Below are 21,550 nucleotides of genomic sequence, written 5' to 3'. Positions count from 1 at the left end.
TGTTTGAGCTCTGGTTATTGTCAAGTTCAAAAGGCCAGTTTGAGATGATTTGAAATTTGTGTAATGGGACTAACATGGCCAGCAACAGCAATACTCAGATACTATTGAGTACTGGTCCCAAAGTGTGCCAACACTATTGCATCCTGAAACATTGATACAAGGGAGGATGGCTCAATGCTTTCATCTTGTTTACAGTAAATTCCTACTATCCAAAAAGAAACTGAGACTCATCAGACCACGTGACATTTTTTCCAATCATCTACTGTCCTATTTTGTCGAGTCCGTGTGAACTACAGCCCCTGTTCCGTTTCTTAGCTTGCAGGAGTGGCACACGGTGTGGTCTTCTGCTGCTGCAGCCCATCTGCTTCGAGGCCATTCTCCTCTAACATCTGGAATCAACAAGACTTCGCCCAAAGAACTGCAGTTCACTGGATAGTTTTCGTATCAGAGCATTTTCTGTTAACCCTAGAGCTCGCCGTGTGGAAAAATCCCAGCGGATAACCAGTTTCTGAAATAGTCAGACTGGCACTAACAACTATGCCCCGTTCAAAGTCAATTAAATCCCCTCTGAAATCTGACGGTGTACCTTTTCATGTATCTCCTGCGTGGACTGAGCGTCACAGAAAGCCACGGTGGCCAGATCTTTGAGGATGGGCATCTCCACAGTGCAGTCGCGCCCATCCAGCAGCGCCACCAGAGGGCGCGGGTGCATAGGCCCGTTCATAATCTGGGGCCGAATACCTGCAGGGAGACAGAGAGGAGAAGGAGTTAATTATTTATGTTTGGCACACACCGTCAAATGAGCGAAGGAAGAAGCAGGAAAATGCAGGGAAATCCATGTCGCAGTGGGAAGTGCTGGACCGGTGTGTGTGTGGGCTGTGATATCAGTGGCACACACACACACACACACACGTGAGTGAGATCGATACACTTAAACTTGACTTTAAACCACTGTCATCATCTCCCTTACCTGGCAACACTGGTCGATATCACACACTCGCACCCACACACCAGCGATATGACTACCCCCCCTGGTCTCTTGCTGTTATCCACACTGTTTCCAGGCAACAGGTCCTTTCACCCTGTGAGGTCATCACCTCCATTATCCTATCACCATACAGAACCCAGCAGGCCTTCACTGTGTGAATATCTGTACCTTCTGGACTCTGACAGCACTCTATCTGCAGCAATTCAATTTAAACTTGATGCTCCTCTCCAGGAGTTTGCAGCTGGTCACTGAGACACTATATAGTGGCCTGTTAGGGTAAAAAAAAGTGAGTGTTCTACTTTAAACACTTTCCTGAAAATCAATGTGATGATCTCTTCTTTGGGTGATCATAAAACAGCGCAGCTTCTAATAAGAAAAACAATCTCACAGTGTGGAGCCAAAGTCTGGTTAAAAGAGGGAAAAGGAGGGAAAAGAAAGGAGGAGGGGGGTCCACACACCATCACCACCACCACCACCACTCTCTGGCTCCCTGCTGCCTGTTGTCATGGTGATTAGAGGATTTGGGCAGGATTATGAAATATTTTATTTAGTGGCATCTGCGCTGGTGGTGAGGACGTCCAAGCCTGCTCGCGCTATGTCTGTCTCTCTAACTGCTCCATAGCAAGGACAGTGTTTGTGACCTCCACAACTACACCATGTTAACATATGCACTGCAGGCAGATCAGAAGAGAGTAATGTAAAGCAAAAAAAAAAAAAAGGAAGACGTGCATGCAGCAGTATTTCTGCGCCAGCAGGCTTGTTTTTTTGGGTTTTTTTATTCTGGACAGAAGACAGCCTTCTGAAATTGTATTTTCTTTTCTTTTAAGGACCTGGAGATAAATTTTCTCACTCAGCTCGTTACTATGTTTGACACAAACCCAAACACTTCTGCAAAAGTTTAAATAGCCTGGGCATTTCTGTGCATTTTATTTTTTTGGGGGGTGGGTGGGGGGGTGTAACACTTCCTGCACGTGCAAAGAGTTGGGGGAAGCGCTCTATCAATGATATTGCATTTCTCTTGTTTTTTGGAATACATGGCAGCTTGGCAGCATCGCGGCTCATTGGTTAGCACTCTTGGCTCACAGCAAGAGGGTCCTAGTTTCAAAAGCAGGCAGGGCCCTTTTCTCTGGCAGCTCTGGTTTCTCTTGCAGAAATAAAACCAAACATACTTGTTTATTGCCACCGTTGTCAGGCCAGGCTGCTCTTACAAAAGAGATTCTTAATCTCCAGAATTTCAAGAAAAACCAAGAGTCCAATATTTATCTGTCGAGTTGAGTGTTCCCACTTTCATCTATGACTGGTGACCAGAAGAATAAGGCTGCGGATACAAGCGGCAGCAAATGAGCTTCCTCCAGAGGGTGGAGACTGATAAGGAGGAGTAGACCAAGATCCTCACCCAAAGGGAACCAGCTGCAGTGGTTCAGGCATTGGATAGGGCTGCCTACTGAACATCTCCTGGGTGAGGGATTTCAGGCAGTTCCCACTAGAAGAAGACTGTGGAGCAGAAGTAGTACACTTGGTAGACATTATGTCTCTCAGTCGGTTTGAGAAGGCCTCAGCATCTCAAGGGAAGAGCTGGAGGAAGCAGCTGGGTAGAGGGTGGGCTGGCGCTTAGTGTCCTGCCCCCAAGACCCAAGCCCGAATGAGTGGCAGAAAATGGACGGACAGATGGATGGATGGAGCTGTGTGTTTTGGCTGCTGCCATCTTGGATTTTTGAAGGGACAGATCTGAAGCATAAACTGTTTAATCATCTATTTGACTCCAACTGGGAAGATAATTACAAAAAATATTGTGAATAATAAGATGTGAAACCAGAGATTGAGACCATAAACTCACCAGGAAAGTGTTTAATGAGGTGATAAATGAAGTGAACATTAGCATCAGTTGCTTGCAAACTTTTATACACTCATATAAAGTCGCCCCCAGCTGGCTGTTAGACATTTCTACAGCGGCATCACTTTTCAGACCGCATGTTGTCAAGGTATGCAGTGCACATGCATACATGCAACAGGAGGAGTAACTCATGGGGAATTCAATGACTGCACACATGAGCTACTTTGAACTGCTCACAACAACATAGCATGTAGCTCAACATGTTTGGTTTGGGTTTTACACTGGATACCTTTCCTGACGCAACCCCAAAGGGATTTGTGACTCTGGCTGGAATCAAACTTGCAACCTTCTGCTTGCCAAGCAAATGTGCACGCAGTCTGTACACATAAAGCTACACAAAAAAACGAATAACAGCCTGTTGTTCTACATCCAACATCGAGAAATGGAAACTCTGGGTTAATTTAAAAAGGAGCTTTGCAGATTGTCGTCACCATCCCAGCTCTGGCTGTGATATTAGCTGACATACAAACACGTGCATGTATTTTTATGGGGTTATTTAATCGAATACTCTGGTTCTATTGCTCTGTTATACTCAGTGAAATGTCAAAATATGGGGCCAGGGAGTAAAACTGCAGTGAGGAAAAACTTGAGACTCTGTATCATCATATCTTTAAAATTTAACAGCTCAAGTGGATTGCCTATTTGTTGGATGGATTTGAAGACAAGACTGATTACTTTTAAAGCTCCGGATGGGCATTTAAAGGAGCAATACGCCAATCTTTCACCTCACAATTGTATGAAATCTTCTGCAACCCCGGAGGGAAACGAAAGTGTGTGACATTATTAACAGAAGGCATGAGTCACAAACTCAAGTAGCGGGGTATAAAAGAAGCGGAGTTCGCAGGGTGGCAGGGTTTAATGAAAGAGGCTGCAGAGTTGCATTATGGGAAAAGTTTCTCCATTGAGGCCTCTGTTGCTTTGATTTTAATAACGCTTTTCAAAATCTGTTTCTTCTGAGCTCTAACTCTATGAAAGCACAGCACACAGGCCTCCCCCGTGGCTCTGTTAGCGAGCTCAAACTAGCAGATTGATTATAATCTGTTAATAGCTGCTTGAAATTCACTTTTATAGACTTGTTTAGATGAAATGATACTCTGTTAGTTATTACTGCCATTGTTTTGCTGGTGATTTTTTTTATGTTATTGCTTTGGTTCTATGTTTTATGTTTTGCTGAATTTATGAGTTTTACAACAGATATATGAGCCACTTTATAACTCAGCTTCATAAAATACTTTGGAGATAAAGAGACAGTTTTTATTATATTCTATTATATGACAGCCATTACTAATATTATTACTGTGCAGCGCTTTGGGGATATTATTGAAGCAATATTATTTGCAAATGTGTGCGGACAGTTGTGACTATTTCAGTCTGTATGTCTGTATCTGATTTGTGAATACAAGCGAAGATCTGTCTTCAGATTAAAACTGCGTCACTTGAAATGTGTGCAATCACCAATAATATGTTTTGCTGATGTGTATACAACTTTAGAAAACTGTAAATGCAGTCAAAAAAATAATTAGAAAACTCTAACTAATTAGTATCAAGAGCAAAGACACTTATGTCGTCTTTCTATAGCCAGGGTTTTTATTTTTACTTCACCTGCATTCTGCTTCCCTTGCGGTGAATCTACAGCCTGTGAAAGTGGTGGAAGTGTCTAGTGATTTAACCATAGTCCTGCTGGGCTGTAAAGGTAGATAGTATATCAGATTGTAAAATTTCAAAAGCAAAAAGTCAGGCACCAGTCGCCCAGGGCTAGAGACCAGTTGGTGACTGCCTGGCGACCAGTGGTCGCCAGGGAAAAGTGAGTATTCCCCAACTTGCTGCAGGTGAAATCAACTGCTAAAACTACAGACAAGTATGCTTTGACACCAGTCAGCGACTGTCCCCCTGGTAAGCACCATTTACTAAGGAAAAATGTGTATTCACAAACTAGTTGGCAGTTGCTTGCTGTCACTAGGTGAAATTGGTGCAAAGGAGTAAACAGTGCTTCGCTGAAAACCTCTTTGTAATCGATTTGTTCACCAGCAGACTGCAGCGGTTGTTTGCATGGAAGACACCTAGCAAAGCTAGCACAAGGAGATTTTTGGTGCAGCTCCCTCTTCATGACTGATTTTACACAGCGATTACCAGCAGCAACCACTCTGCCAACCAGTTCAGGGAATACATATATTCTTCCCTAGCGACCAGACATTCCCAGATAGATGCCATCTGGTCTGCAGGGTTTTGTGACTGAGGAAATTGGGGAACTGTGTTAGCAAAGGCTGCGATAGACTGTTTTGTCTCTCTTTTCTGCTCTTCTCGTCCTCTGACTCCTCATTGGTCAAGCATGGCAGTCCCTCCCTGGGAGTGGTTCTACTGGAGGTCCCTTCCTGTTCAAAAGGCGTTCTTCCTCCCCAGTGTCACCAAATGCTTGCTAACAGGGGATCATCTGACTTTTAGAGTTTTCTTTACCTTACCTGTCGTAAACTGACAGTAGGTACTCTAAACTGAATAAATATCACATGCTCTTAGCAGGTGAGTCACTAGTTAATTCCTGATGGCCCCTCCATCTAGCTTTGCTGTCATAACCGAGGAGCATAGAAAATGTGAAAAAGTGTCTTTTGTTAGCCTTTGAAGCAAAGCATTCACAATTTTCACTCATAATAAAAAGACACACAAATGTTACACACACATTGAGAGGCTTGTCCACTTAAAATTCTCAGTACACAAAAAATGAATATATCTTTGGAAAGTCTCGCTCGTATTTAATATACATTATGTTTTACACCTCTATTAAGAATTCCTGCTGAAAGCAGTACTTGATACAAAGTCCTCAGAAGGTATAATCTGAAAAAAAGTGGCTTCACTGTGTTTCTTCAGAGTATAAGATGAAAGCTTTTATTATTCTCACCGGATGGACTCATTTTGTATGTGTAGGTGTGTTTGATGTGTGTTAGCGAGGTAGGTCCAGAGAGAGGACTCCAGCTCGCCAAACACACCTGTGGCTCCACAGCTTTCCCTGCGCCTTGCCTCATCACACTCCTGCCGAGTTCATTATCCGACTGCAAAATACTGCTATCATCCAGGAGTCACACACAAGGAAACATATTCGACTTGTGCATATACACAAGCGAGAAAAATGCAAACACACACACCCAGAGATAAAAGGAGAAAATCAGTTGCTCATACTTTGTACACAGATAAACAAGTTGCAGCTGGCGGGAAAAATCAGTCACTTACAGGAAGTAGGTCAAAAAGCTGTTGATTAATTATTTCCTGGTGGTTAATTGTCTTTCTCCGGCCTAATAAGGCAGAACGTGGCACCGCGGTTAACACATGATGAATCTGCGGATAATTAACACTTAACAAAGCTGTTAATGTGAGTCTTAATGACTCGGATCCCTGACCAGTGATTTGAAGGAGCTCACTGGTGCTGAACAGAAAGACTGAATCTTCCTTCAGACGCTAAGCTACAGAAAAAATGACAGCGTGTCAATGAGCAACTGTACGTTTCGTGTACTACAATTAAGAGACAGTTCACACAATAAGAGCAGCCAGGACAGATACTGATGTATAACATCAATAATTCTTACAACTTTACCCTCACATTTGCAAATTTTAGACTAGAAGAATCAACCGATTAAAGTAACTGCAACAATTTTTAACTGCAATAGCAGTATGAGGAGGAAAAGCTCACCTAGCAGTGGTGCTAACATACACTTTTCCTTTATCATGTTTATTTAAATGAAAAATTTTGTTCATAGCTAATTGTTTTTAATCATTCCTCTCGATCATTCAGTTCCTAACAAAGAATGTCTGGTTCACTTTATGGCTCAGCCACACTAGAATAAAAGTAGAACAACAACCTCCTTGGGACTAGGAAAAATTGGTGGTTGCCAAGTGATTGGAGTGAATTTTTTCCATTTCACAGACTGATTACAACTACTTGCAGCGAACAACTGATGGCCCAGAGATTCTCTAAGCAACCACTTTTGATTGCACGATGACTCTTGAGAGCTAGCCTGCTAGCCTGTCTCTACATCACAGCAACAACTCTCAGACAGACTGGCGAAAGTTTGCAAATTGAAAATTTTAAGCGCAGACAGATTACCAACGTGCTGACTCAGTTTGCACCAGTGTCAAAATTGGTGACCAATCATTTGGATATTGTGGAGATTTTAGTTGTGTGGAAAGGCAGGATGAGTTTTGGAAGTGATCCAGTCAGAGGTGATCTCTTCCTGCAGTAAGAATTGGGAGGAAGACGAGAATCGACATATGGACACATTTTGCATATGATGTCTAGGAAAATAAAACACTAGTGGAGCAAGTGTAAACAGTGTGGAGCAACTCTAACTGTAAAAACCCCAAAAAATGTTACGCTTTATATTTTAGTCAACTCAGTCAACTTTAGATTTAGTCTACTATAATCTTATGAGATTTACTCCACTAAGACTAAAAGAATTTTAGTCAAGAGACTACAGTGTCGAAGTGAATGCTTGTCTGCACAAATGAACACAACTCATTTGCAGCTGCAACTATTTTTTGGTTACATTGCTATGTATACGCAAGATTGCAGACTGTCTTGGGCACCATTGTGCAGTAAAACGACATCATCATTTGTGGAATTTCTGTTTCAGATCCATGGCGTTCTGGCTGGAGTTTGAATATAAGCAGTTCATGGGAATTTCTGTCAATGTGAATTACTGTAGATGGCAACAGGTTTGCAACAGACGGCAACATATTTGCAATTTTTGTCAATTTATTACAAGTAATTGTCAATTTATAAACAGATTACATGTCAACTTGACTCCACTGAATCACAAACGGAAGTTGCTTTGAAGATGGCAACTGACTTTGAGGGGTTCCAAACTGGGTACACTATCACTAAAAATTCACAACACAAATCCTGAGGTAACCAGCCAGAAAGATGGTCGAAACACCTTGTTTGCATTGTAAGCCATTAAGGTCTTCATGTCGTAAGCTCATCATCAGTTTTGGAAGTATTGTTGCTTTATTGTACGTCTCATTACTATGGGCTTCTGTAAACCACACGTTGATTACCACAGTGTCATTATTGGTCCTTGTGGAATATAACTGGGAATTAATCAGCTTGTAGCTGCACGCGGCTGTAATAACAGTCATCTTTATAAATGCGAGCAGAAAAGTACCTTCTGTTTGCTGATTTTAGATGATTAGCTTAAGAGAATCAGGCACACTTTTTCCCCCTAATAATTACAAGATGACAATTTTGGGTTGTGTTAGGATCATGCATTAGTTATTTTGCGCTGATGAGAAAACAAAGCCGGCTTGTGGAGGTCATAAAATAATTATTCCACAGGAAAACAAACACATGACAAGCTCCGCTGTTTATTCAGATGGTAAAAGGCCCACAGGAGAGCACATAAGTGAGTCTTATCCCAATAATTCATCTCTATTTGTTGGTCTCTTGTAGAAAACCTGATTGCATCTGGTTGCTTTTCTCTCTGTATATATTAGAGTATCTGTTTATGTGCCTCTCTTTGCCTCCCCGGTGGGGTCAACGTCAGCCTGGGGTGTTTATCAGCAGCTTGCCAGCTGTTCCACCCAGCAGCCAAACCCAGAACCTGGACTCAAGGAAACACAAAAGCAAAGCCAGAACTCTCTCCGTGTCCAAACAGAGTCCCACCCAATACCAGACTCCTTCTTTAGCAGGGCAAAAATTCACCACGGCCATTATTCAAGTCCTACTTGCTGTTACATAAACTTCTGCAAGCAGCAGAAACAACACGAATGAAGACGGTTTACATTAGGCTGCAAGATATTTTGGCTGGTAGTCTTAGGGATAAAAATGCTAATTGCTTGTGCCAATTTCCTGTTATTGTGCACAAAGTATTTATCAAAGCACAACAGCCAGCATTGTGTATAAGCCAGCAAGTAATAAAGAAACAAAGCCAACAGCTTGACTAACTAAATCTAAACCATGTTCAGTGTGACAGCAGATAGGCTTATCCAGTGGAGGTCATGTGTTGCTACATCCCTCGTGGGATGCTTGAATGGCCTAAAGTTGATATCATCCTAAGCCAACGCTAATCACAAACTGGATGATTTGTCAGGAAGTATGAAAACTTTTGGCAGAGCTGGCAAGCGCGAACTCTCAACCACAAATGGATTACAGATGTTCCAAACTAAAAAGCCTTTTTGGATTGTGACAACAGAAATAGAAGCAAAAGAAAAAGAAGCAGGACTCGTAGAAATATCTCTCCTTAGTGAATACGATCTGGTGTCTAATTCTCTCGTTTGGAAGGACTGATCTTGGAAAAGCAGCTCAGACACTGCCAGACGCTGTGAGTCACAGTTTTCAGAGGGAGAAGAATCATTTCCTAAATAGAGCGCAAACAATCAATGAAAGAAAATAAACCTTTGCTCAAACCTGTGTCTCTCCCCCTGGATTTGGAAACTGTTCTTTAAATTGGTTTTTAATAACATCACACTACATCAGTTATCTTTTTCTCCTCTGGCTCTATTTTCTCACAGATTTTGAGCTCTGGTTTTCAACATGACTTGGTTGGTTTACAAAGACCAATTTATTTGGAAGTTAATCCACTCTCTCCCCACCCCCACCCTCCAGATTTACTTGAGGCTTGTTTTTGTGTGTGTCCGTTTTTTTTAGGTTGTCACACACTTTGAAGTGCAAATGGTCCACTCTGGGACTGCAGAGACGTATTAACTTACCTGCACTATTGTGATTTCGTGAATAATTTCACTGTGTAGTCTGCCATCTCAAATCTCTCATAATGGCTTTCTGAGACAAGTTAGCGTCCTCACTAACAGAGGAATGAAACATTTTAGAGACTCTTTTATATCCTGACGTCATTTTAACTGACTCTCAATTACAGGTGACTGCTTTTATTAAACCCTTGCCACCCCAGCCGCTCATTCTTTTCACTTTCCTCTTGCCCTCACTTGCTCCATTTCTCATTTCCTTAAGTGAAAGGTGGTGAGATGCTGCTAAATTAATCGAGCTGGTGTGACACATGCCACGGACGCTCAAACACTGGCCCCCGTATCAACGGAACAATAAGACTGCAAAAACAAAAGGAAGTGAGGAAGATTTTCCATGGCACGATGATGTCAGGGACACAGTGGCGGTCGCTGAGTTCACAGCGAGCTTTCAGAGAAAACTATTCTGCAGTTGATGCAGGACCAAAATGGGCTCAATGGGCTTAGGACCAACAGCTGGTTCTGGTTACCTAGCAACTCCAAAGCTGGGGGGCCTCAGTGATGGGATAGTCCAAGAGTGAGAGGAAGGGGAGGAGGAGGTGGAGGAGGGGGCAAGCTGTGGCAAGTGCAGCAGGTAGACAGGAAAAGCTTGATTAGGGGATATCAAATCTTAACCCTTCGCATGCCACCCATACCTGGCAACCCAGTGAATGAGGTCTGTATAGCAGAAGTGGCACAATCATGTTTATCTGCGGCATTTTTCTTCCAGGGAGACATTGGGAATACAAACACAGCTCAGTCCTGTGCACACGCACACACATCAACACAGAGTTTGGCTGCACTTAAGTTCGCACACACCCACAGATGATAGCCATTAATGACCAGCGTTTATCCCGGGTGTCGCAGATCTTGTTAAATAAAACACCGAAGGGCATTTGCGCCTCTGAATGCGACAGCCCCCATCTACTCTACTTCTTTTTTCATTGCTTTTGTGCACGTCCGTTCACATGCTACTCAAAATCTAAACCACCAATGTCACAGTCTGCAACTGTGCATACATGTTAACAACAACCCGGCGCCTGTGTTCTTGGGAGTGTCTGCTTTCTTGAGTGTGTTTACGATCCCTTGGCATCTGTAGAAAAAGAGGGGGTGTGTGTAATCTTTTCTTTGGCAGACTTGCTTTCTCAAGGCCCCCACCGGACCAGCTACGCTGCCGCCACCCTAGTCTGTCTCTTGTTCCACTATGTGGACACACAAAGACATTGTTTGTCCTCCCCTCTGCCTGCCTGCACCCCTCCCCACTCACACCCCCCCACCTCCAAAGTTATCACCACCAAAAATGCTCTGCCAGATGGGTGAGGGAGTGACGGGGATAGAAGAACAGGACGAAATGAATGTGTGTGTGTGAGAGAGAGAAGCGTACGCTCGCATAAAGATATCACAAGTGCCGTCTGTGGTAAAAACTGACCACAATGCAAAGTGAGAATGAAGACAGGCATCCATCCTCTTTAAATGCTGCCCTTTGTGCGCCGCTAGCGTGGACTACAAACAATCGGCGTTTGGAGACAAAAGCAGCTGTCAGAGCTGATAAACAGCAGACAGTGCACTCCGGCTTTACTTCACACGCACACATCGAAAAGAGCGCATCCAGGTCAGGAGCGCGCGCGCACGCACACACACACACACACACGAGGGGTGGGGGGCGGTGGATATAACATCTCAGCTTTGCTATCATTCACAAAAAGCACAGATACAAAATCAATCAGCTATGTCCTTGCAGCATCATAAATGGAACTTGTTTGATTTTTGCAGGATCCCAGTGAAAACTAAAGGTTTTATTTACTACTGTGAAAAGATGCAGCTCTGCTTTTTGTTTACAGTAAACAAATCAAACAAAATACCCTTTTTTGCAATAATTGCAACCAGTTATTAAAATCATAAACGGTTACAGATGAAGTTTATTCCAAAAATGCAATTTCCATGCTAGCACCGATTGCGCCTGAATTCTCAAGTAGAAATAAATTATTAGACTTTGCAATACAAAAAATGTGTTACAGGCCACAATCGCACAGCAGACCATTAACCTTTACGCGCAGCTAATCACACGCTCATTCTCCTGTGACCTTTGACCCCAGAAATGACAACTCATCCAAGCTCGCCGTCCTCTCGCTGCTGTGTAGAGACCTCTGTGGTTTCAAACCAAGGAAGCACTGAACGCACTCACATGGGTGCTTGCCCTCGTGCACGCACACACACTGTTTTCATGACACACTTCATTGCAAAAACATAAGAGGCTCATTAGCCTTAAAGCCAAATCCAGCCTCCCCCCACTCCCAATCCACACACCCACACCCCTCACAGTCACCCACACAAACACACACACACACACACACACTCCACAGCTTTTTATTATTATCCTTGATGAGTGTACGCACGCACACGTATGCATAAGACAATGTGAAACATGCTCCTTGCCTGGGAAATGTCTCCACATTCTTCAAATCAGGTGCTGCACATGGCAGAGGAAACGTACTGATGAGGGGCAGAAAATAAAAAAGAAAAAGAAGAAGAAGAAGAAGTGGGCGTTGGTGTATTCTCACACAGTATGCCCTGGGGTTATCCTCTCCTCTCTGCCTCCTACTCCAGCCTCCCTCCTCCCTCTCTGTCTTCCTATGCTGTCTTCTCTTGCTCTCCCCTCTGCTTGTTTCCAAATCTGTCCTCCTTCGTCACCTCACCCCCAGAAGTTCCATTTCAATTTCTCAGACGACTTGTACTCTTAAGGGGAGGAAAAAGAAAACCCAACCAAAACGTATGGTGGCACAGGAGGGCAGTGGGTGAGGGGGAGGACAGGAGAGCGAGAACTACGATCGTCACTCCCCCCACCCGTGCAGTTAAGGCACTGCTTTCAACTCCTTTAATCTCCAGAGAGGAGGAGGGGAAAAAAAAATCGGGATCTCTATTTGTCTTCAGCCAGCAATCAGCACTTCTCTAGCGCTCTCCTCTTTCCGCCTCTTCAGCCAGATCAGTCGTATCTTTCCTCCTCAGCCTCCTCTTCCCTGCTCCGTCTTCCTCTGCTCTCCCTTCACAGCAGGTTTGGGCTATTCATTCAGACGTCAGGCTCACTCCGTCAGCCTTTTGTTGCAAGTCACAGAAAGACGGAGAGAGAGCCAGGGAGAGAGAGAGTAAGAGAGACAGAGAGAGAGAGAGAGGAAGGCGTGGGGGGAGAAAAATGTGAAAAAAAGAGAGAGAGAGAAAAAAAAAGAGAAAACAATCCGGTGTCACGGCTATGCAGAAGAATTTCAAAATGAAAGAGGGGGGAAATAAAAGAGTCGAAGGAGAGGGGAGAAAAAAAATCCTTGAAGAGCACCAGTCACGGGGAGAGGTGCAGCGCTCCTGGCACACGTACGACTCCCTCTTTCATTCTCTCCGACCTTCCCCTCCGCTCAACATATTTTCCTTTCGCTCTTTTTTCCCTCCCCTCCCTCCTTTCAGTCTTTCCTCCCTCCCTCCCTTTCTGTTTTATTATTTGTGATCTGGCCTTCATGGTCCTTTAAGAGTGCCAGCTCTCCCCCACCACCACCACCAACTAGCCCTCCGCCCAACCCTTTCTCAGTTTCATTCCCCCTTGTTCACAAACTCATCTTCACAATCTCAGCTGCGTTTTTCTCTTCCGCCACCCTCTCTTCTCACTGTTTGAAATGGACATGATTAGATATGTTTTTCACTTTATAACCCCTTGGATGAAATTTCAAGGCTTAAACACCAGGATGTTTGTCAGTTGCAAGCTTGCACAAAGATGTAAGATGTAGATTTTGGTTGCATACAAGGACAAAACGTGGTCGGAGCCTTCACATGGACGTGCTATCATATGCATGCACATTTCTTATTTAATAGAAAATCCAGCAGTTGCAAAATTAATTCCCAATATCTAAATGTTTGTAGACTCTCTCTCTCTCTCTCTCTCTTTCTCACACACACTGACACTCACCTGCTACTGAGCTCTTTAGAGCTCCTCCAAATGCAAGTACAGCAGATCCCTACAATTAAAGTTTTAAAGTTACGGTAATCCTTCCTGGAGTCTAACTGATCCCGGGATTTGAAGAGTAACAGATTAGGATGTTTACTACGACACCGGTCTGAGAGGATGGCTAAATACCGAGACGCCGTTTCTAAAAAAGGACTCTGATAGTAAAGGTTAACAAGTCTGTCTGAGTTTCTGGGTCATTATTTGTACCACAACACTGCTTTTCAGAACCCGAAATCCAGTTATTAAGATGTCAGCTCATTTCTGATACAAAATATTATTTTTTGCCATACACGAGTCAAAAATTTCAGGTTATTATCTTAAAATTTTGACTTAATAACTAATTTCAAGTTGTTGTTTTTTCAATTTCTAAAGTTCAGATAATAGCTAAAAATTTAGATTTATTGAATTATTTCTTTTTTCTAAATTGTTCAAAAGTAGTACAGATAATTAAAGATATGAATGATGTGCATTAATGCTTTATAGCTGGGGTGTCATACAGTCAAGCATACAGTCTAGGGGCAAGAACTGAGCAAGGCAAAGGGTCTAATTCAGCCTACTGGTTGGTTTTAAAGAAGAAGATTTGGACTTTTTTTTTTACTGTATTTCTGTCAGTTTTACAGCCTTCTAAATTACAAAATCATCAAGGTAAGTAAGTGGCAGATAAAATGACAGAAACAGATGTTTTTATTGTTAGTAATGCATCAAATAACAGAAAAGTCCATGTGTTTCATTATTTACAAAAAGTTGGGTTTTGTTTTTTGCAGTAAAATAAATACATGTATCAGGCATTAAAGAACTTAGAGTTCTATGTTTTATACTTATGGGACAAAGTTCTCCTAATGAGTTCATTTTCAGTATTTTTCACATTTATTTCTTGAGGTTTAACCCCAAAGAGCCATCTCTATTAGCAAGGATTTATATTTGAAATTACACTTCTCTTTCTTAAGACATGTCAATGATTAGATGTGTAGTTAAACTTCTTTACACTGGCTACTTTCACTGATCCAGTCCACTAAACACCTAATTGGGTCGTGTGTGGCCCATGATGCAAAATGAGACTGACACCCCTGTTTCATAGGTTAAGGTAGATTTAACCTTTAGGTTTCTAAATTCAAGTTTAAAGAAGCTCCTGAGACAAGTTTAACCTCTTAAGCCCCAACGCACCCTGATACGGGGGCAAAAGGCAGGAGATCAGTTAGGCTTGGGGCTTAAGAGGTTAAGGACCTGACATAATAATATCTATTCAGGCTGCTCATATATTTATGATCTCCAAATATGCAACAAGAGTGTTTTATTTTTAATTTGGAAAAATTAACACACACAAATGTGTTTCATATTTGTTGTAAGATGCCAACTAGCTTGTTGTAAAAATGGTGAATTTACAGGATTTCTACTGCTCTCTTTCTTTCCTTATCAACCACTCAAAATGTTTTACATTCCAACCCACAATCGCCCACTGACACACACGCATACATCGGGGCAGATTTATTTTTTAGGTGGTTTCAGCATCTTGCAGTAGAACATTTTGAAACCTGTACCGGAGAAGCCGGGAGGTCAAAACGATGACCTTCTGATTGGTGGACGACCTGCTACAGCTCCAGAGCCGACCGCCTCCAGCTGCCCAAAACGAATGTCAAATTTTGCATCATTCTGCGCACCGAAGGCCAAACATCTAAGATAAGCAACGATAAACAAAATATTTCTTGGAGTTGATGGTGGACTTACAATGTTTTATTTATTATGATCCTATTTCAGCTGTGAAAATGTCTTCCATATACGTTTTTGTGTAAATGTCTTGAAGTGAATAAATTCTTACTTTTTTTAAATCTTTAAATATTGGAGCAGGGTTAAAAAAAAAAGAAGAAGCTAGTTTTAGTCAATAAACCAAGGACACATGCTGCCATCAATGTAAAGCACACAGTGTGGCTCAGCATGAAAGATGAGAGTGGATGACATGAATGAACTGTGTGAATTTGTTGAAACGGTAAACTGATTATTTCTTTTAGTTAATCAAAGAAAGAAGCCAAAGAAACAACCTTGACAATCTTTTAATCAAACAATGGGAACGCAGCATACTTTTTGGACTGTCACTATATTGCAAAGTAAAAAAAAAGCAAAAGTTAGCAAACACTGAACACTTCTGATTAAATAAAGAACAAAGTATACCACGTGTATAGTAACACTGGCGCTCACATTGTGATGTGTTTAGTGTAAGCCCAACCGAAGTGTGGTGAGTTTAAAGGACTTCATTGAGGAGGTTTGGTTACAACATGTAACCAGAGCCCGCAAACCAGGCCTGGAGTAAAAAAGTCTCATTCATGAAAAGAGAGTGCCTGACTAAGAGAGCCTACTGTATAATTTGACCTCTAAAATTCGCCATCCCATCTGCCTCCTGTGATCTGCATGTCGTGCTGCTGCCAAATGACTGAAGCACAAACGGCATTCCGGGGGGACGAGTAAGAAGAGAAAAGGGAGAAAAAGACATGGCACAGCTGCAGGTGGACAACAGATGCTGAATTTCTTTTTTTCCTTTTTTTAAGAGAGGCAATTTCACCACATAAATTCTTGTTCTCCCATCCACTCTCCTTCTGCGCATCCCTCCAGCTCTCTGACTCGCCATCATCTCTTCATCCACCTTTCTCTTTCTCGGTGACTTGAGCCAACTGGCTTCACTAGAAAGAGGATGAGATGTTAAGAAGATGTGAGAGACCGAGTGCGTCTATGTGTGTGTGTGTGTGTTTGTGATCACGATGAATGGGGGGAAGGCATCACTTTTTTCAGCCCTCATCCCGGCTGCAAATTTGGACAAGTAGAGTGCAGACAGGAATCACATATCTGATTTCGATGTAAGGCACTGACTCATTTATCAGTAATCTCTCTTTTAAATAATTTTTAAAAACATAATAGAAATTCAGGATTGGAAAATCCAATGACGGCTGTTCATATGCATGAAAACACAGGTACGCACAAACGCAAATCCTCGCGCGAGACTAAAAACACTGTGAAACACAAATCCTATTTACAGCCCCCCTCCCGTGATCCTTAACACGGCTGACATACCTACTGAGAATTGTACAATATTTTCCTTGGGTGCAAATGAAATTCATCTGCACCTCTAAACATATCCAACCCGTTGGCTTCTGGTAAAACACTGCCGAGCAGAGTGTCAAGTTTTGCGCATATTCACGTTCAGCTTATTCGTTGTTCGCCTCAAAACACATGAAGATTTAATTTTCTCAAAATGAATAATTCAGAGTGACTCTCTGGTCACTGAGGAAAAGAAAAGAGAAAAAACAAGAAGAAATTAGACAGGAGGTGGTAGGAAAGAAAACGAAGGGAAGGAAGTGAGAGGAGAAAAGGTCTTTTTTTGATGAGGAAAGTAAACATAAGCTTTCAGCTTCTCAATTTATTGCTTTCTTTTTTCTTCTACCTTTGAGCTACAACTGTTTGAGGATTTGACCTCGACTGCCTGTCTTCTCTTTGCTGTTAATCACTTCGTATCTCTCTGAAATAACAGAGCAATTTAGCCAGAAAGGTCAGACTTTCTCTTTAAAGACCACCTTTTTTTAAATGGTACCATCACTGCAACATTTGTAAATTAACAGACACCTGGCAAGTGTTATCCACTCACAGAGGCTTTTACGACATGTTAAATAACACTTATACAAATCCAGGGGAAGATTAATAAAACTGTTCTTGAAATAAGTCAGTCGAGCCATCAGTCAATAAACAGAAAATCATTTATCATTTACTGGTTTTAGCTTCTCGTGTATAAAAGTTTTCACTTTTTATCTTTAAATGCTTGAATTCACATTTTGCTGATGACATGTTTTTGAGCAAATTGTTGCATAGCTTGAATCCCCAGGCCACAGGAAAAAAAAAGTCACATTATCATTTCACTCTCCATTTTCCACATTATTTACAAGTATGACATCAGCTTCTTTGGATCTGGGAACAGAGCTCTGCATGGATTGGCAGTGTCCTCACCCTGCACTCCCTCACTCGCTTGCTTCGTGATGGCACAACAGAGTTTAAAATAATCTACCCATTTGTATTCCTCAACCATTTCTAATCTAATCTATAGCATCCTTCTCTGCGCTGAACTGCGATCTTTGGTCTTTCTTCCTCAATCTGTTCTTCTGTCTTTGCTTGGGTTCAGTCACCTCACATCTTCAGATTACTCATTTCCCACATTTTCTTGCAGCTAGGCTCTACAACCCACAACCACAGTCAAGAATGAATGTGCTGAGCTATTACGTTTGAAACATATTTCTCCCATTACCTCTTTCTCTTTTCCCTAAGAAAGACCAAGAGGCAAGTATGAGACAAGAGGGAACGACAAAGAAACACTGGAAACAATTTAATGTTAATTTAAGACAAAAAGAGGGGAAAACATGAACGGAAAATGACTACTCAATATTCGTATAGATGTAATCCCAACAGAGTCAGTGCCTGATAACGGGAACATCTGGAGGGGAGAGAGAGACTGAGAGACTGAGCACCGTGCCTTAACAGATGCCACCAATACCATCTGCAAATGTCCATTTACACAATCTCTCATAAACACATCTTACATACACTCACAAAGAACTTAACTGGGAACAGCTGTGCAATCCAATGCATTTTTATCAAGCACTTCAGTTTTTAATAACATTGCACACTGTACTATCACTCCCGGTAGTCTTGGCTGCTGTGGCGTAGGGTCCAGTAAGGGGTATAAATAAGAGATAAGATCCAATAAGACAAGATCCAACAGCATAGCAACTGAATTCATCCCAAACTGTCCTACAATTAGTAATTTGATTCTTCTTAACAAAACAATTGAGGATCACAGGTGATGCCTCTGCTTACTTTGTATGCAAAGAAGCCTATCAATTTACAGTATCTCTCACACTATTGCATCACCAGCAACAGCCTGAACTCCTGATACAAGGCAGGATGGAACCTTGCTTTCATTTTGTTTAAGCCAAATTCTAACTTTACCGTCCGAATGTTGCAGGAACAATCAAGACTCATCGGATAAGGCAGAATTTTTCCTCTATTGTCAAACTTTCACAAGCCAATATGACCTGTAGCCTCATTTCCTGTTCTTCGTTGACAGGAGTGATACTCGGTGTGGTTTACTGCTTCTGTACTCCTTAGCTTCAAGGTTTGATGTGCTGTGTTCAGACATGCTTTTCTGCATATCTTGGTTGTAACGAGTGGTTATTTGAGTTACTGTCGCCTTTCTATGAGATTGAAGTAATGTCACCTTCAATAAGGCATTTTCTCCCAGAGAATTGATGCTCACTGGCTTTTCTGACCATCTTCTGTAAACCCTAGAGATGGTTCTGGGGGGAAAAATCCCAGTAGATCAGCAGTTTCTGAAATACTCAGCACAGCCTGTCTGGCACTAACAACCATGCTGCATTCAAAGTCCCTTAAATCAACTTCCTTCCTCACTCTGATGCAAATAAAGTGGTGGTTTAAAGTAGTGAATGATTTAGCCTTACATAATAATGATAATAATGTGGTTCATGTATGCAGATGGCTGTCCCCTCTGAGCCTCATTCTGTTGTACGTTTCTTCCTGTTAAAATGGAGTTTTTCCTTCTCACTGTCGCCAAGTGCTTGCTCATTGGGGGTCATCTGACTGTTGGAGTTTTCACTGTATCACTGTAGGGTCTTTACCTTAAAACATAATGTGCCTTAAGGTGACTGTTGTTGTGAATTGTTGCCATATAAATACAAGTGAATTAAACTGAATTGTTTAATCCTTTTTAAAAACGTTCTTAAGCACTTTTTAGAGTCCTATGCTAGACTGGCAACCTCTCCACTATGGATGTATGGATGGATGGCATTTATTTGGTGGGTAAAAAAAAAAAAAAAATTGTGAGCAAGGAACATGGTGGCTAGCCAGAAAAAACCAACCAACCAAACAAAACAACCTTTGACTGATACCCAGATTTAGGTCAATATGTGACCTTCAAAAGCTAGATGAAAGATTGACAGCCAACCTCATCTCTATGGAGAGTTTAAGGTTGACTGACAGCTGTCAACGCCCCGTTTCCCCACCCCACCGTGAAGCTTGAACTCATCATCTATCAGAAGCAGAACTATGTCACTTTCTCTCCATCGCTCTTTCTCTCTTTTACTTAATCCCTTAGTCAGTTTAACAACTGTCTGTAGCTTTGACCTGGACCCCGTTAATACATAATCTGCTATCTCCAGAACGAACATGCCACAACCCTCCCCCACCATCGTGCCAGGCCTAAGCAAGCAAGAAAATTGCGGCTAGTGTGTCAGTCATGCATTGCAGAGCAAAGAAAAGCTGACGTGAACTGGCACTGAGTCACCTGGCCAAAGTCCATGATGAGGGGGTCAACGCCCTCAGCAGGGGTGGAAGTAAAGAAGGTAGAGTCCTAGAGTAGCTTATATTGTGTTTATGCCAGTTTGGGGGTGGGGGTGTCCTAGTTAGCCCTGCTCTAGGGTATTCCATAAAGCATCATATAGTGAGGTTGGTGGGGCCATGCCATCTGCATTTACACATGGGCTATTAATTCAAAGGGAAATTCTTTCTGCTTCTGGATGCAACATATTGCTAATGAATTATTTGAGGTATTCAGAATATCCAATTTACAATCTCATAACTTATTCAACAAAAAATGTTAGAGAAGCATTATTGCTGCCATCTATCCATTTTCTATTACTTGTCCAGATTCAGGTTGTAGGGACAGACCTCCATCTCCCCAGCAACCATTTTCGGCTCTTCAGGGGTGATATCGAGCCACTTGTGAGATGTCATCTCTCTAGTGTGTCCTGAGTCTACCTTTACGAATTCTCCTGGTTGGAAAAACCAGAAACACCTCACCTGCCTGGAGTTAATGCTGCTATTAAAACTAATAGTGTTACCTGACAAAACAACATTACAACATTTTACCTGACAGGCTAAAATGTACTATATTGCTAAGTCTGAATTATGTTATCTTTTTTGGAAAAAAGTAACCAAAACCTCCAAATAACTACTTAGCCATCCCAAAATAAGTGGATGATTTTTTTGCATTTTTTTTTTCTAAATGCATTAGCTCAGCCTGCCTTTTTGTATAAGGAAAAAACGGATGGAGTAAATTTGCAGTGTTTTATGACAATGGAGCGACCCTTTAACCAAAAGCAAATCTGCCTACGATTACCACCAAAACCCATGTTGCCTAGCAACGTACAATTTAGGAACATGCTTTCAGAGCAGCTTTTGCGGACGTGTCCATTAACAGATGAAATTACCAAAGCAACAAATGTCAGCCACATGCAAATGAGGTCTACTCTGCTGACTGTGTGTGTACTAACAATGTGATATATGTGTATGACGCAGACATGAAGAAATCTGTTTCCAAACCATATTTTGACTATCGACCAGTGGGGTTCTTTTAATGTCTGCTCTTTTGGGCTTAAAAACAAAAGAAAACAAAGGAACAAAACACACACACACACAAGAGGACAACAAAGCTGTCTCCGTTCAATAATGTGTATCCAGCCTGTCCTGTACATTTTAAGTCTATTTCAATCCACTATCTATGTACAGAAGGTCTCACGGAAAGCCAGAAGGCTGGTCTGAGCAAAATGGGACTATCTATGGATTACTGCAGCAAAGGAAGGATTAAGCCTCACTCCCTGTACTCATCAGAACCTGCAAAGAGAGAATGACACAATCACACATCGGCCATCAGCAGTGTAATTCGATTTTATCTGACCAGTGATGCTGCTAGTCAGCCTCGGGTGAGCTGGTGCTGATGGAGAAATCGGCCTTTATTGCCCAGCCTATAAAATCAACTTCTATCAGGCCATGGGATTTAAATATAATTTAGGTAGCCACTCTTGTGCTGATTTAAAGCTTTAATCTGATATCCAAATAAATCTGACCGATTAAACAATGAGGATGAATTGACTGAATGCATTTTATTTAATCTGGAATTGAAAAGTGAATT

General features: G+C 42.0%; 1 protein-coding gene across 5 annotated transcripts in view; it reads right to left on the bottom strand.

The window, feature by feature from the left end:
• ctbp2a (C-terminal binding protein 2a) overlaps positions 1 to 21,550 on the bottom strand; it is a 76,397-nt gene that overhangs the window by 13,615 nt on the left and 41,232 nt on the right. For all 5 annotated transcript variants that reach the window (XM_005914178.3, XM_005914173.3, XM_005914175.3 and 2 more), the window contains one exon: positions 587 to 741. In XM_005914178.3, coding sequence (XP_005914240.1) covers positions 587 to 741 — 155 coding nt within the window. The remainder of the gene's footprint in view (positions 1 to 586; positions 742 to 21,550) is intronic.

This window comes from Haplochromis burtoni, unplaced genomic scaffold (genome assembly GCF_018398535.1).
Source record: "Haplochromis burtoni strain Fernald_Lab_line unplaced genomic scaffold, NCSU_Asbu1 Contig_7, whole genome shotgun sequence".
Classification (NCBI taxonomy): domain Eukaryota; kingdom Metazoa; phylum Chordata; class Actinopteri; order Cichliformes; family Cichlidae; genus Haplochromis; species Haplochromis burtoni.
Note: the sequence above shows the minus strand (reverse complement) of the source record. Positions and strands in the feature narration are given on the sequence as shown.